This window comes from Clupea harengus, chromosome 4 (assembly GCF_900700415.2).
Source record: "Clupea harengus chromosome 4, Ch_v2.0.2, whole genome shotgun sequence".
Classification (NCBI taxonomy): domain Eukaryota; kingdom Metazoa; phylum Chordata; class Actinopteri; order Clupeiformes; family Clupeidae; genus Clupea; species Clupea harengus.
The window spans coordinates 11,068,765-11,084,349 of NC_045155.1; the positions used below are offsets into that span (position 1 = coordinate 11,068,765).

The window sequence follows — 15,585 nt, forward strand, 5'->3', positions numbered from 1 at the left end:
GTAAAAAGTATGCACTATTATTTTTACTTAAGTAAAGTACAGATACGTAAAATATTACTTAAGTAAAGTAACGAAGTAAAAATACTTCGTTACATTCCACCACTGCATTGATGCAATCATATATGCAGACAATAGTTTTCCTAGAAAAGCCTACTTGATAGGCTTAGGGTTGTAGGAAAAGTAAGACTGAAGTGACTATTGTTTAATATCTACTTTTAAACACAGTCCCAAAGGCTGGTTGCCTCTGAACTTTTTAAAACATACATATGAAACTAATTGAAATGTAGCAATCGACTGAAATACATTCATATGTGAAATTGTTAGGCTGTAAAAATCGAATTGAGTGTCATGGTTGGGTTTAAGTGAAGCAGTTCAATAGGAGGGTCACTTGAAGCTACTCTGCCACAGGAGGATCTTCAGCATGGCTTAACATCAAAGACACATTTGGGGAATGGAGCGTACTTGGAACGATTGAACAGTGCCCCTGAATTTAGCATAGTGTTTGTATCAATTTAATTTAATTTAATTTAATTTAATTTAACGGTTTGTGTAAATTAACATAGATAGACTACCAAAACATCCTATGGGTCTCGATGTGACTGTTCCGAAATCCACCCCCGCCCGCCTCCAGCAAATATTTTGTCCTAGCGTTTGTCACGTAGCACATGGAAGCGCTGCATGGGGTTACACATGTTTGACCAATCAAATCTGTATTTTGTTCTGAACCATTTATCTCGTCACGTATTGGCCGCTGGTATATTAACACGTTTTGGGTGAGAGCTGGCAAACCCCTGATTCGGCGAAACGTCTACGCATCGCTCATTGGTCACAGACAAACGCAATTACATGGCATCCACCTACCATTGGTTAATCCTCGCTCCCTGATTTGAGTCCTCACTGTTTGCCACTAGCTTGTTTTGACAAGTCGCAGCTCCAGCCTGAGGAAAACCCCGGGGCATCTTATGGCAAAATTGTATCTTTGCAGGAGTAGATAAAAGGTACGTGTACACAGTGTCGTTGTCAGTCATGTCCTGCCAGAAAATCGGAACGCTCGGCCGTGCATTGTGCAGGAAAGGTCGCAGGACAGCAACGTTGAGCGCTCCATCGAACATTCCTGCATTTGCATGCGCCAGTTTAGCATCAAGTGGCCTGTCCCTCAATGGCCAGAAAGTCTGCAAAAGTACTGCAAGTTGTGACACAGAAGTAAATGGTTCAACGGGCTGCCAGACAGCGCCTGCTTCCCATGCACATCAAGCTGGAAAGAAGAGAGGCGAGGATTTGCTTTCAAGATCTGGAAGGGCTTTTTCCTCCACAGCCCCTAAAGTTGATTCCAAGACTTATCTTTGGGCAAGATACAATGAAATGAAACGACTTGTTCACGGTAGGTAGGCTACTGTGCTTGCCTTCGTGTACACAATGATATTCATCATCAAGCAGACAATGTACGCATGAAGCGCCATTCTATCCAAATTATGCAATTATTTTCACTTGTAAAACTGTTGCATAATGATAGACAGACGCCGTTATCAAAGTGAAATCCATTGTCCGATGTGAAAACTTTGTATCAAACAGCCTTACCAGAAATGTTCTGGGTTTACCCTGAAGGGCTACAGAGTACGGAGCGCCCGAAGGTTCATGGTGGTGTTTTTCTTGCATTCCCTTGCAATATGTTTGCCTTCCGTCGCAATACTTTTTCATTATTTCGCTATATTTTTGTCGTAACTCGCAATACTTCTGCCTTACTTCACAAAACGGTTGTGTTCTTGAGGTATTGCAAAAGTATTAGAGGGAATGCCAAAGTATTACGATCTAACGCAAAATGTATTCTCTGGGAACCCAAGAGCAGCTCAGAAACAAACACCACCATGATCCTTAGGGGGCTTCGTTCTTACTTACAAATTAAATGTGTAAGTGCCTTTAGGAAAGATAAGCTCATCACTTCTGTAACCAAAAAGCTGAATTGGTAATCACAATAGGAAAAGTTGAATGAAGAGTTTATGCTATTGGCTGCACATCCTCTGCGCGAACCTTCTTAAAGTTGCTAATTTTTCTCAGTTACACGTATGACTTATCTCCCATTGAGATTATGAACATTTTATTTAAAAATGTTCTACCTTTCTTCCACAGATATAATTCCTCCAGGGGTTTGCAATCAGCTTAACCCAGCCACAATTTATGCCAATAATGAAGTTCATCTAGATAAAGTTGATATCTATGGGTTTGATTACGATTACACGCTGGCTCTGTACTCCAATGCCCTTGATGCCATGATATACAACAAAGCACGGGACTTCCTCATCGAACACTATAAGGTCTGTTTGTGGTATTCTTATCTCTTATCTCATCACAGTGTAACATCCTTAATACCACAGGCTGTTGCCATTGTTGGATGTTACATGTTGTAATGCAAATGTCCACAGAAATCAGTACCACAACACCACCAGCAAATTGATGCAGTTTGTCAGTGAGGGTGATATTAATCTTAGTTTGCAGAGCCACTTTGGAATTGACCTGTTAACGTATTTATTTCATGTTAACTTTTAGAGACATATCCCAACAGGTGTTAGATGAAGAGCCACGTGTTAGTGTTTTTTTTTATTGACATTGTAATCTTCACAGATAAGTGAATGCTAATAGAAGAATTAGCAACCTGAGTACAAAGCATTTACTCTGTACCTTCTGATATTGGTCATCCACTAGTGTTAGCAGCTACTTTACTGCACATGCTTGCTCCACAGATTACACTGTATAGCTGTTTTGCAGTTGCCGATTATAGTGTAACTCGATACTGGGCCGATTTCGAATGTTTTTGTAACTTGTTTGCTCCGGAAAAGATGGGAAAACTGTGGTAAAGTTCTCAGTTTCCCAGCAAGGGACTTGACTTAAAATGTTCTTGCATGAAAGATGGAATGCAGTTCATCTGTGAAATTTACCTGATGTATGTTTTGTTCGTAATTTGATATCTGATGCTAAACTATTTGTTTGCTTTATTGTTTTTGTCTCCCACAGTATCCACAAGGAATTAACAAGTATGACTACATCCCCAATTTTGCAGCTCGGGGGCTGCACTATGACATCCAAAAGGTAAAGGGCTGCAGAAGGGCACTCTTCTCCCTGCTGACAACAATGACCATGTCAACTACACCTTATAATGAAATTAAATGAAAACTTGAGTTTTAATCAAATTTGTATTTTGCATTGTTAAAAAAATGAGAGAATAAAGTGGTTTACTGTGACACAATTAAGCAAACAATATTGCAGTTGGTGCCAATTGAATATGCAATTGCTTTATATGAAATATTGTATTTTGATTAATTTTATAGGGACTTCTGATGAAAATAGATGCCTTCCATTATATAGAGTTGGGGACCGTGTATAGGTGAGAAATTTGTACAATTCAGAGTTTTTTATTCTCAGATACCTCTGCATAAGTTTCAGGTAGAAATGCATTGGTTTATGTGCAACATTTTGCTCAACAACTAAGACACACTTCTTGGATTGTTTGGATAATCAAAATCAGTTTTTTGGCAGTGTTTTTGAAGGATATTGCCACATAGGATTTTTTTTTTTGTTAAGTGTATGTATGTAAAGGTAATCTGTCTGTTTGCATCTGCAACTAAACGGAAGCAAGATGTGTGGACTCCTCTTCCACTGTGTATCATGGACTTAAACCTGATTAATATCCTCAGGGGTCTGAAGCCTGTCCCTGATGAAGAGGTCATGCAGCTTTACGGGGGCACCAATCACGTCCCTCTTCAACAAGCCAGCGGGTTTTATGGGAAGGTCAGTGGAGGATGCCTATTTATTCCAGTCAGAAGGCCCTTGTGTACTCTGAGCAAGGGATGCAGTCAGGTTTAATAGGTCCTTGTTTCATAGTGCAGTCGAGACCCCTGTGGTTGGCGTCTGTTTTTCTTTTTTCAAATCTACAAGAGATGCAGAGATGCTCGTGAATATCTTCTGTTCTCTTTGTAACTTATTTAATAACCCGTGAAATAACGCCACAACCAAGGGTCCAGACTCAAATGCAAATATTGCAACCCAGTGAAGTCTGTCTTTTAACACAAGTTAAAGGCTGAATTGATGCATGTTGGCTTTGAGCGGGAGTTTGTTGTGGGTAATGATGCCCTTAGATAGAAAGGATACCCGTTAAAATTATTTTCAATTCTGCAGTAATACCTTGTTTATAAAAGTAAAGTAAAACCCTTCAGTTTTTTTTTATTTACATTTTCTTCTGTTGCAGCCTTTTGCTAAAATCGTTTAAATGACACAAAATGACACATTTTTTTTTCAACTTAATTAAAAAGGTAAAAAAAGAAATATCACATTGACGTAATAGACCCCAAATAGACCCTTTGCTATGACATTAGAACATTTCTCTTTGATGGCACACATATGTCTCGGTAAGGTCTCACAGCGGACAATGCATATCAGAGCAAAAACCAAGCCTTGAGGTCAAAGGAACTACCTGCAGAGCTCAGAGACAGGATTGTGTTGAGGCACAGATCTAGGGAAGGCTACAGAAAAATATCTGCTTCATTCAGGTTTCCCAAGAGCACAGTGGCCTTCATAATTCTTAGGTGGAAGAAGTTTGGAACAACCAGGACTCTTCCTAGAGCTGGCTGCCTGGCCAATCTGAGCAATCGGGGTAGAAGGGCATTGGTAAGAGAGGTGACTAAGAACCCAGTGGTAACTTTATGCAGAGTGGCAAGACGAAAGCCTCTCGTCAGTGAAAGAAATCCTCGGAGTTGCAAAAAAAAAAACCGCTGACTTTCAGATTTAGGAACTCCGATGAAACCAAGATGGAACAGTTTGCCCTCAATTCTAAGCGTCACGTCTAGAAGAAACCATGCATTGCTCATCACCTGCCCAATACCATTGCAACGGTGACGCATGGTGGTGGCAGCAGCATCATGCTGCCAATGGTGCTTCGACTAATTACTGAGTAAACGGTCTGCATACTTATGTCAATGTGATATTTCAGTTTTTCCTTGGGTTAAATTTTCAAAAATGTCCTTATTGGGTATTGAATGTAGATTGATGACAGAAACTCATTTAAACGACTTTAGTGAAAGGCTGCAACATAACAAAATGCTGTGTGCTTTCTTTCCCAATCTGGCAGGGGCCCAAAATGAAACAGTACATGGATGTGTTCTCCATCCCAGAAATGACTCTGCTAGCTGCTGCCAATGACTTCTTCATCTCCAATGACATTGAGTACGACCCTGTGCACCTCTACAGGGACGTGTCGGTGAGTGCATTCTGTGTAGCCTACTATGCCTCGTATCTTTGACCCTCATGTCAAAGTTCTGTGGAATTAGAAGATGCAGCCCATGTAGCTAAGAGTTGCAAAAGTGCATAAGTTAGCAAATTTAATATTAATTTCCTGAGTGCTTGAGTACCTGGTGGGGTTGGCTTTCAGACGGGGGTGTATTGTTTCAATTGAAAAGACCCCTATAGACTATACAGATGCTGAGATGCTATGCTTTAATTCTCCAGCGGCTTCCAAAACACGCTTACACTAATCAACTCTTCTTCTCTGATCTCAACTCCCTCCAAGACCTGCCTCACCCCTGACACCAAACAAAGCAGTATGGGAAATGTAGTCAACAGTAACAATGAATGATATGTAGAAAAATACCTATTTTTACACTGAACATCACATGGCTAATGAGTTCTCAATGTTAATGTAGTAACTCAAATTGATTTTAAGTGCTTGAATACTCAAGTGCTTGAGTAACCTCAACATATAGTACAAACAGTAATTTACAGGAATGGTGCTGCAGAAATCCACTCTTTTGATAATGTTGCAATGTATAATACAATATCTTATTTATAACAGCTGTTGTACCATTTACATAAGCTTTGAAGGTGTGGTTTATCTCTGAAACATACTTGTATTTGACCTTGTTTATTTTCATGGACAGTGATCCAATGTAATTTGTTTCCCTTGAGGTCTTTAGTTGTTGACTGTTAAGGCCCTTATGGTGGAACTTTGTTTGCAAACTTTTTGGTCTGTGTGCCAAGGGGAGGTCTTTCCTTTTTATTCCGATCACCCCGCACCACACACCCCGGCGCTGTGAAAAGGAGTAGCTCACTCCGTCATTGACTAACTCCAAATGGCAGCGCTGTTGGGAACCCAATTTAACCGCAGGATCTGGCAGCACCCTTCCTCGGTTCTTACACTGCCAAGCTCCTTCAGCGTCTTTATTCTGGTATTGCACAAACATTGTAATGAATTGCAAGTGCTAGAGGGGAAAGTTAGTCACATTTCTCACTTTCCATATTATCATCCTGGTTTCAAATGAGACATTTGTTTTGGTCGAAAAATAGGTGAATGTTTCCTTTTCTTCTCTCTCTCTCTGTGAAAGGCTCTGTGGTGCAGAGGAATAGCGTATAGTGCGCTCGCAGAACTATGCAAATGGCTCCCTAGTGGTCTGCTCTGAGGAGCCTCTGGCAGCAGCTCAAAGCTGCAAGCCTGTTAGTACTCCTTCAGTCCGAGCGAGAGGGAGAGAGGGAGAGCTTTTTGACCTGGGTGCGGAAGGAAGGCCGAGAATGTCATGATCTAATGTGCATTTCTGTGTTGTAAACATTGAAGGGTGAAATGTCTGTTCTTTGCAGGAGGCGATAGGAATGGTCCACATCAAGGGGTTCATGTACAAGTGGATAATGCAAGACCTCGGTGAGAGCGGAGTCCTATTCGCTGCACCCACTTCAGTGGTACATTTAAAAAAGAAATCTGGAATAACAGTTTTGCAATAGGGAGTTAATACATTGTTGGTCTTCTAACATCGAACACTAAAGATGAACCCAGCTACTAGCTTTCATCATCAACAGGGGAAAAAATGACCTTTTGCAAAGAACAGTGATTTTCTTATGACCTGTATTCAGAGTTAAATAAACCATCCCTTACAGCACCAGCTATCAAGTATCAGTCCAGCTGTGTTTTATATCATTGTCATAATACATGATAGTGTTGTCATAAGAAATAAGAACCTGTGGAATTAGAAGTGCTGCAGTGACTGATATTGACTTACTGCAAGACCAGAAGTATCAGTTTCTGAAACTAAATTGAAGAAGGACCTTATGCCTCACAGGAAATCACGTACTTAGATCCTTCCATTTCCTTGCACAGACCACTGTTTACTGTCCATGGGATTTAACTGATTTTATCTTTTAATTATGATGTTAGGCAAACACACCCCTGAGGCTCAAGCAAGCAATTTTCCACAGTGGTGTGGTCTGAGACATTTTGTCTTATGTGGTTACATACACAGCTGGACATGTAATAGTGCTGACAGTTGTGAACGATGCGCTTCTCCCCAGAGAAGTATATCCTCCGTGGAGATGAGACCTACGCAGTTCTGCACAGTCTGGTGAATCAAGGGAAGAAACTCTTCCTGATCACCAACAGCCCTTTCAGCTTTGTGTGAGTGGACTCAGTACTTAAAGAAGTGTTTTAATGCACCACACAACACTTTGTCTAACTAGCCAATGATTTTAATACATTATGCAGTCTGTCCTAAAAAAGGACAAGATGTACAGAACTCACTCTTCTTGGTTCATTTAAAACCACTTATTTACAGTATAACTGACCATTCTTCTTTGTTTTACTCCAGTTAAATGAAACTCCCAGTGCACTAATTATTAAATGTCAGCATTATCTTATGGTGGTGAATACTTTACACATGCATGATGAAATCTAGGATCCACATTAGACCCGTTGATTTCAGAAGTATGAGATGAGAGGAACTCCTTTGTTTGAAATGTTCTTTATTGCCCAATCTGCAGGGATAAGGGCATGACATACATGGTTGGGAAGGACTGGAGGGACTTCTTTGATGTTGTCATTGTTCAAGCAGACAAACCACACTTTTTTAATGACTGTGTCAAGTGAGTATCACCATGATGTATCAATACCAGGACATTGCACATTTCTCTATTTGTAGCGGTCATCAACCAAGAATGTTTTGAGTTTTTCTTGTTGCTGCCAATTCTCACATGTCACTTTTGGGCGGCCAGATATAAATGTATTAACCACTTTTTTGCAGACCATTCAGAAGATTAGACAGTAATGGGGACCTTCAGTGGGACAAGATCAACAGTTTAGAGAAGGGACAAATCTATAAACAGGTAATGCATGAATTCAATTTTTATTTGATGTACTTCTAATTTTGAGCACACAACAGTTTTTATTTTTGACGTTAACACTGAGGCTCATTGCTCCAACAGTGCATAACCCATGTGAATATGAGAAATACTGCTACATATCAAATGTTGTCATAACCTTTCAGTGTTAGTGATCCAGTTCAACTCAGCCTTTATCGCAGTTTCCATTCTTTTAACATTGAGTTGCGGTAAAAATAACATAAACACTGGCCAGCCAACCGTTTTCCCCTATGCAAAAGAAGGAGCGAGAGGCATTGACTTTGGTCTCTCTTTATTGTGGAAAACAAATGTGTGTCAGCCTAGTTCTATTGAGTCCGGTGACAAAAGAAAACCAATTTGTGCCAGACACTGTGAAGAGAACTATTGATCTTGGACTTGACTGTTTAAGTTCATGCCCTTCAAAAGACAAAACTGTAGCCAGAAATGGAAACGTCTTCATCGTCAGATGGAAACTAATTCATCTCACCCACCAAAACAAATCATTCTGCACAGTTACCTACAGGAATGTCTGTGTTCAATGAAAACCAACATCCTCTCTGGGGCTTGTGCCCTCTTTCTCTTCACTTTATAAGCTTGGCATTTGTAGTTACTCCCACCCCCCTAAACTCTGTGCTGGGCACCCACTATTTGTCCATTTGTCACAGGGCAATCCAGGAAAAGTCTGTCGCTTCCATTCACAGAGATTGTTGTTAAGCAAGTCAGTGAGCCATGCCATTTAGATAACAAGATTGACAGACTTTGTCATGGTACCTTCTGCACAACCATTTCTGTAAATTAATTCCCCTCTGTTTTAATCTCACCATTATCAGGATGGGGGAAAAAAGTATGTTCGTTAATCTAAAAGCTTTTTTTTGCATGCCTCTTGTTTCAGGGAAACATTGTTGACTTTCTAAAGCTAACAGGTTGGCAGGGTACCAAAGTGCTCTATTTTGGAGACCATCTCTACAGTGACTTGGCCGTGAGTCATTCTCATATCTGCTTACGTTGAGTGTGACCAGGGTCTGTTTTTCCAACATGCTCCTAGTGTCACAGTTGCTGACTTCCCCATGTGTTTCCCAGCTGTCATATTCTCACTCTTAACTGTTTAAAATGTCCATTGAAAAAAAATAAGGTTTAATCCCCAAACACTGCCATCGTGTTCTCAAGCATTAATGCACAAACATAACTGAATACTGAACACTGAGAAGTCTAGTGGGTTTTTATGCATGTCTGAAGTGTCCCACCAATTAAACAAACTGCCAACTCTGAGTAACTTCCCTCCTTCAGACTAGATCCTTGTTGGCCTGGAAACTAATGAGAAGCAATTCCAACTCCTAAGCTTGGTCATTCCAATGCTCTTCAATGGTTTCTTTCAGGACCTAATGCTTTGCCACGGCTGGAGGACGGGGGCCATCGTGCCTGAGCTGGAGGTGGAGACCAGGGTGGTGAACACAGAGAAGTATGCACAGAGTCTCACCTGGCTGCAGGCTCTCACAGGCCTACTGGAACGCTTACAGGTCAGTGTTAAGCCTATGCGAGCCTTGGAGGGTGGATCAAGTTTTTACATAAGCTGTGAGTCCAGTTTTAGTTGCCTGGCTTATAGAAGAATAGCCTGGTATAACCACACCCAAACTCACATTCTTCCTACTCCAGCTTCAATTGACATTGTTTGCCAGCATTGCTACTGCTGTTTGTAACTCTTTGTCTAGGTCTAGCACAACCACTATTGTTGTAACTGCATTTCAGACAGATGCTTCATTTCAACATCATTGCAAAGAGCAGTTCCAGACTATAATCCCAGTGAAAACTGATCTGGGCAGAGCCAGGCCAATGGCAGAAGCCCTAGATTAAAAACAAACTGATCAGGACGACCGCACCCTGCTTGTTCCTACTGGCCTGTTCAGAGAATGTTTCACCTAAATACTTGCTTTATGCATTTTCAACAATTTCATTAAAAGCTGTAATATTCAGGTTCATACTTAAAATTTAAAAATGTAAAATACCAGTACCAAAGTTACCAGGGTATATCCCACTCACACATCACACATATAAAAAAAATGCCAATGTGACCAATCTTAATCACATTTCTAACCACAGTGCTGCACATACGTACATTGTGGTTAGAAAAGGTATGTGGCAATATTCCCAGGAGGTGTTGCATGTCAGGGCTGATTCCCTTTTTACTGCTACACTTAAAAAATTGGTCTGATGCAGTAATATTGTCAGGCTGAATGCAAAGCCTTATTAAAAAATGCTCAACCTTTAATGAGGTTTTTGCCTAGTTATAGATTCTTTACACAAATTAAACCTCAAATGTCTTTCTCATCAGTTGTGGTCATTATTGTTATGATAGGCAAACAGCCTGGTCAAGCAGTGTTTTCTTGGTGAATTATCTAGTGTCTTGCTGCTACATTTACCACTTTTCAACATAACTATTCACAGTAAAGGCACATGTATCTGGTAACACAGTTAAGGTAACCAGGATTAAAGAGAATAATCAAATACCATTGTAACTCCTGTTGTACAGAAGCACAAAGATCCGGAGTCTAAGAAGGTTCTACAAGACTGGCTGAAGGAAAGGGAAGAGCTGAGGTGAGTCAGGCGTGACTGGAGAAGTGGAGTTGGTCTGTTTTTCCAGCTGATGAAAAACAAAAAAGATTTTGTTTACAGCTTAGATTAGGTTTTAAAATCCACCATCAAACCATTTCAGGCTATCAAAGTTGAGTATTTTGGAATCAGACAGGTCTGGGAGAGGTGCTGTTTAATTGGAGGTGGAAAGATTATTTTGATTGTGTTGGGTAATTTGATTAAAATTGGAATTATTTTAATGCCTCTTATATGTCCCAGTAGTGAATAATGGGTGATGAATAGCTTGTTGACATCATCTCATCTGAGCTTTCCATTGTTGTGTGCCTCCTAACAGAGCCGTCACAAAGAATCTGTTCAACCCTCAATTTGGGAGCATTTTCCGTACGTGCCACAACCCCACCTACTTCTCCAGGCGTCTGTGTCGCTTCTCCGACCTCTACATGGCTTCCATCAGCTGCCTGCTGAACTATGATCTCTCGTACACCTTCTACCCGCGTCGCACACCACTACAACACGAGGCCCCTCTGTGGATGGACCAACTCTGCACTGGCTGCATGAAGACGCCATTCTTGGAAGAGATGGCCCACATCCGTTGACTTCAGTCATAGACTTGTTCTCTAATTCCATGGCTTTGGTGGCGTAGAAGACCTGAAATAGTTCCAAGATGACTGCTGAACCGGAATGTGTTTGCAGCAACAGGACACATGCAAAGTTATTCAGGAGGACGAAAGCTCTGCAAACGTGGCAGCCTGGGTTATGGCTGTTCAAACTGGGGTGCCATCTTCTGGACAAACAGAGATAGTGCATTTGAAAGAACAAGAGCATGCAAATAGTAGCCCATAGGATACAAGTTTTCTTCTTGTACATTTTGTAGCATCTCCACTACTTAGTCTATTGCATTATTTGCTAGATATGACTGTTACAGTTAAATGGCCTATTGTATTGTATTGTCATTTGATTTTATGTACCGGTAGACAAAAGTTACATGACGTAAACACTTGAAACGATGATTTTGAATTACATTTTTACATTGATGTTTTTACCTGAGGTTTTGGAGAATAAACTGATTGACTGTTTTTGTCTTGGATTGAACTTTTCCTGTTGCAAATGTAATTGGAAAAAGTGAATCAAAGGGATATTTACATAGTATCTTGACATTTATTATTTAATTGTATTATTGTTTAAAAAAAATAGCTAATGGCTTCAGTATCACTGTGTTGTGCATACACTGTTTGAAGTATCAGGGGACATTGTCACTGTGAAGAGACATTGACTGAGGAAAAGTACAAAATATTTATGTCCATGTCACTTCCACACCATATTATGCAAGACTTGATAGTTAATGAAGCCCGAGACGGATGAAAGGAACTAATTTACATAGTGTGGGAAGTTGCACAACCATATTGAGAATATCTGAGTGAAAAAGTTTAATTACACAAATGGTTCATTATAGGGTAGTCTATATAATGTCTTGACAGTGAGTCCAGACAAATATTTAGATCGTAGCTAAAGTAACATTTTTTAGATCCTAACTGAGATGCAGTCCATGATTCTGATTTTTGAGCTGAACTGCCAATCAAATGACACCCCTTCCTTCCATGCTCCCGAAGCAATTTGTTGATTGGCTGGAATTTTTTACGGCTCAGTCCGAGTCACTGATATTTTTTTATTTTAAATTTTTTAAATTTTCAGAGCTGGGGCTATGTAGGAGCACTGGAGTTTTTCTGAGTGCATACACTGAATGGGTGGTTAAAGAATGGTGAGGAGTAGTTTGCTGAAAGTGTTTTGGATTAGAATTGCGAACTGCACCTTCAAATGTTACAAAAGTCCACATATCAGGCAGCCATGCACAACACCCAGAAAATGCTACCCTTACCATTATGCTGGGCCCACATTTACTACCTTCATTGTTCCATAATCTTAGCTTGCAGGAAAAACATCTCAATCATTTTTTTTCACATATAGCGGAGCGGATATGGGTTGTATGTTTAAAATTCTAGATGATTGCTGTCTGAAGTTAAGTCCAAGGTTGTGGCTCACAGAAAGTTATCTGTTATCTAGCTGAATTAGCAGCACAAGCTGTGACCGTGCTAGAAGAACTCATAGTTCTGGGTTAGAAGCAATCACAAAATGCTCTTCTTAAAGAGGACCTATTATGCTCATTTTCAATGTTCATCATTTTATTTTTGGGGTCTATTACAATAGATTTACTTGCTTTAATGTTCCAAAAACACATTATGTTTCTCATTCTGTACATCTCCATTTACCCTTGGTCTGAAACACACTGTTAAGTTAAGTATGCTTGGCGGATTGGTGATTGCGCGTGCCAATTGTGACGTAAACGTAACCTTTCATGCTCGAAACTTGAGGCTGGCTTGACCCACTTCAGTCTCAGTCTCTGCGTCTCTCTGTCTGTCTCCGTCTCCAAAAAGCAGTGTGTAGTCGGTGTCACATTTCAGATGTCTATGGGCCGTTAACAGCTCCAGCAAATAGTGATTTTCCCTCTAAACTTCTCACATGGTTTCATTTCAATACATTTTCAAATGATCCAATATCCTTTCCCCCCATTTTTTCTCTCCCATTCTCCCATTACAACCCCTCAGATCGATCTGGTGTCCCTGTATATAAAACTGTATATAAAGTAGTTTAAACTAGCTCCACCTCCAACAGCTACTACAGTAACATGCTGCTTACACACTGATGTTTCAGTATTAATAATCTAATGATGTCATATATAATCAGTCAGGGAAACCAAACCAGTACTTTTAATTCAATACTTAAACTACATTTTGCTGCTAATACTTAGGTCCTTTTACTTTAGTAGGATTTCTTGTGCAAGACTTCTCACCACCGCTTAAAATGCAGGTTGGTGATAAAGAAATGCAGATACAGAAGTAGGCAGAGAAAAAGCTCTTTGATAAAAAGACAAAAGGAACACTTGAATTGTCAGGGGAAGAAGAACAAAAAGACAGAAGCAGAACTGCCCCCTTTGTTGCAAGTGAGGTTCTTTAAAATCACCTTTAAAATCACTCCTGACCCAGTTCTCTCGAGTCTATAATCAACACTTCGGTCATGTGTCATCTGCTGAGCTGACTTGTGATTTTCTCCAGTCTGTATCTGTGCCCACAGGCGTACTCTACTAGTCATGTTTTGCTCATGTTTTTTTTTTCAGTCAGCAGGGTGTTTTTCCTTGCCACTGTTGCCTGACTAACATTTAACTTTTACAAAATAAAAGTCATGTTACAAAATGTCATGTTTCATTAAAGCAACACTGTACAACATTACACCACTTTTTTGAGGTTTGTTTTTATAGGCAACTAGTTTTGTTTATCATCTTCAAAGTTATTTTGATGGTATATGGTCATGGATACATAAACACACCTGTAATTCCCACTGACCATCCAGGATATGTTCCAGGAAGGAACAGCCCAAAAAATGTAGCACAGCACTGACTATAGCACGACACTGCCTATTATATCAACAAAAGACACCAGTTGGCAAGATTGTATCAGTGCCAGTGGTAGTAAGCTTGCTAGTTATAGACCAAAACTCCTTACTGCTGCTTTAATTTATGACCTAATTTATGTTTTTTTTTTGTTTTTTTTACCAGTTTACTTCATAAGTGACAGATCAAGTAATTTGCTGCTATCAATAATCATGTTCTTTAAAATCCCTAATGTTACAAAATAAAGGTCTGGTACAAAATTCATTACATAAATTAGCCTAAATATTTAGCTATATTCTACCCTTTCTTATCATCTGTTTGGAAACATTGGGTAGGCTACACAAGACTCAATAACTCTATATTTGCTACAATGCATGCCAGGCAATCTAGCAATGAGATAAAGTAGGCTACAGTATTGTTTTGCCTACTTTAGGGTACAGCGATTTGATGTACAAATAGACCTAATACTAATCTCCATGTACATTTCGGCAGGCTACATAACAATTTAGCTCTTGCTTCTGATGCTTAAATAACAGCTGATCATCAGCCTATATTGGCACCAACGACTTGAGATTATTTGAATTAGCTCAAATCTTTCTTCTATTCAGTTTGTCTCCTCTAAAATATAGCTTATACAGAAAGCTTATATCCTATACTTAACACAAATAGTGTAGTTACAATAATGTCGGTTTCGTACTTATGGCAAAGTCCACTGCACGGAGGCATCGCTGACTGATAGCTCGCCGTGATCGTATAGTGGTTAGTACTCTGCGTTGTGGCCGCAGCAACCCCGGTTCGAATCCGGGTCACGGCAGGTCGGCTGAATTTTGTATTGTAGGCCTGCAAGATTTCTATATACCGTTATCTTCTGCAGAATGCCCTCTAAAACACTTTATCGTGATTGTGAAAAGCTATTTGGCAACAATTATAAACAAGGTATCGAATTACCTTACTGCAATGATAATAATCATACCAGCATAATAATAGGCAGATTAATCCACATTCATAATTACCTTCAAGCAAAAAGGCATTTCCCTTGTTGATTTAATTGGGTCTTTCTTTGAGACAAAGTGTAGGGCGGGAAGATATGTCTCTATAACTGTACTGCCCACTGTTCAGATGTGCATATGGAAAACTCCAAATATATCCTAATATTGACAAAGTTCTATCAATTTATATCAAGTCAAATAATTACGACATACAGCTTTTTTTCTAAATTATAGTGACACGAGTTTAAACTTCTCCAAAGTAGCACATAGTGGATATGCACAGGCTCAAGAGTATCTTGTAGTGTGTCCTGCTTGTGTGTGTTACTGCCCACTGCCCATGTTTGCTGCTCCCTTTAGTTCTTTCATTCTGCACTCTCGGTTGATGAGTGATGTAATGTATATTTGATGTCACATCCT

At 39.9% G+C, this 15,585-nt stretch overlaps 1 protein-coding gene and 1 non-coding gene across 2 annotated transcripts; both read left to right on the plus strand.

The window, feature by feature from the left end:
- The first annotated feature begins 786 nt into the window (after nucleotides 1–786).
- Nucleotides 787–11,810, plus strand: nt5dc2 (5'-nucleotidase domain containing 2). Its single transcript, XM_012826156.3, has 14 exons — nucleotides 787–1,381; nucleotides 2,128–2,312; nucleotides 3,010–3,084; nucleotides 3,324–3,379; nucleotides 3,690–3,783; nucleotides 5,120–5,248; nucleotides 6,619–6,679; nucleotides 7,324–7,426; nucleotides 7,789–7,890; nucleotides 8,049–8,130; nucleotides 9,038–9,124; nucleotides 9,522–9,662; nucleotides 10,673–10,737; nucleotides 11,069–11,810. Exons 1-14 carry the CDS (start codon nucleotides 1,027–1,029, stop codon nucleotides 11,328–11,330), a joined length of 1,797 nt encoding a protein of 598 aa, XP_012681610.2. The 5' UTR covers nucleotides 787–1,026; the 3' UTR covers nucleotides 11,331–11,810.
- Nucleotides 11,811–14,921: 3,111 nt separating this feature from the next.
- trnah-gug lies at nucleotides 14,922–14,993 on the plus strand. Its single transcript has one exon. It is a non-coding gene; the product is annotated as a tRNA-His (tRNA).
- The last annotated feature ends 592 nt before the right edge of the window (nucleotides 14,994–15,585 follow it).

Coding starts and splice junctions, on each gene's coding strand:
- nt5dc2 (XM_012826156.3), top strand. CDS start 1,027: ATGTCCTGCCAGAAAATCGGAACGCTCGGCCGTGCATTGTGCAGGAAA. Junction 3,085..3,323: donor TGCACTATGACATCCAAAAG/GTAAAGGGCTGC, acceptor TTAATTTTATAG/GGACTTCTGATGAAAATAGA. Junction 3,784..5,119: donor CCAGCGGGTTTTATGGGAAG/GTCAGTGGAGGA, acceptor CCAATCTGGCAG/GGGCCCAAAATGAAACAGTA.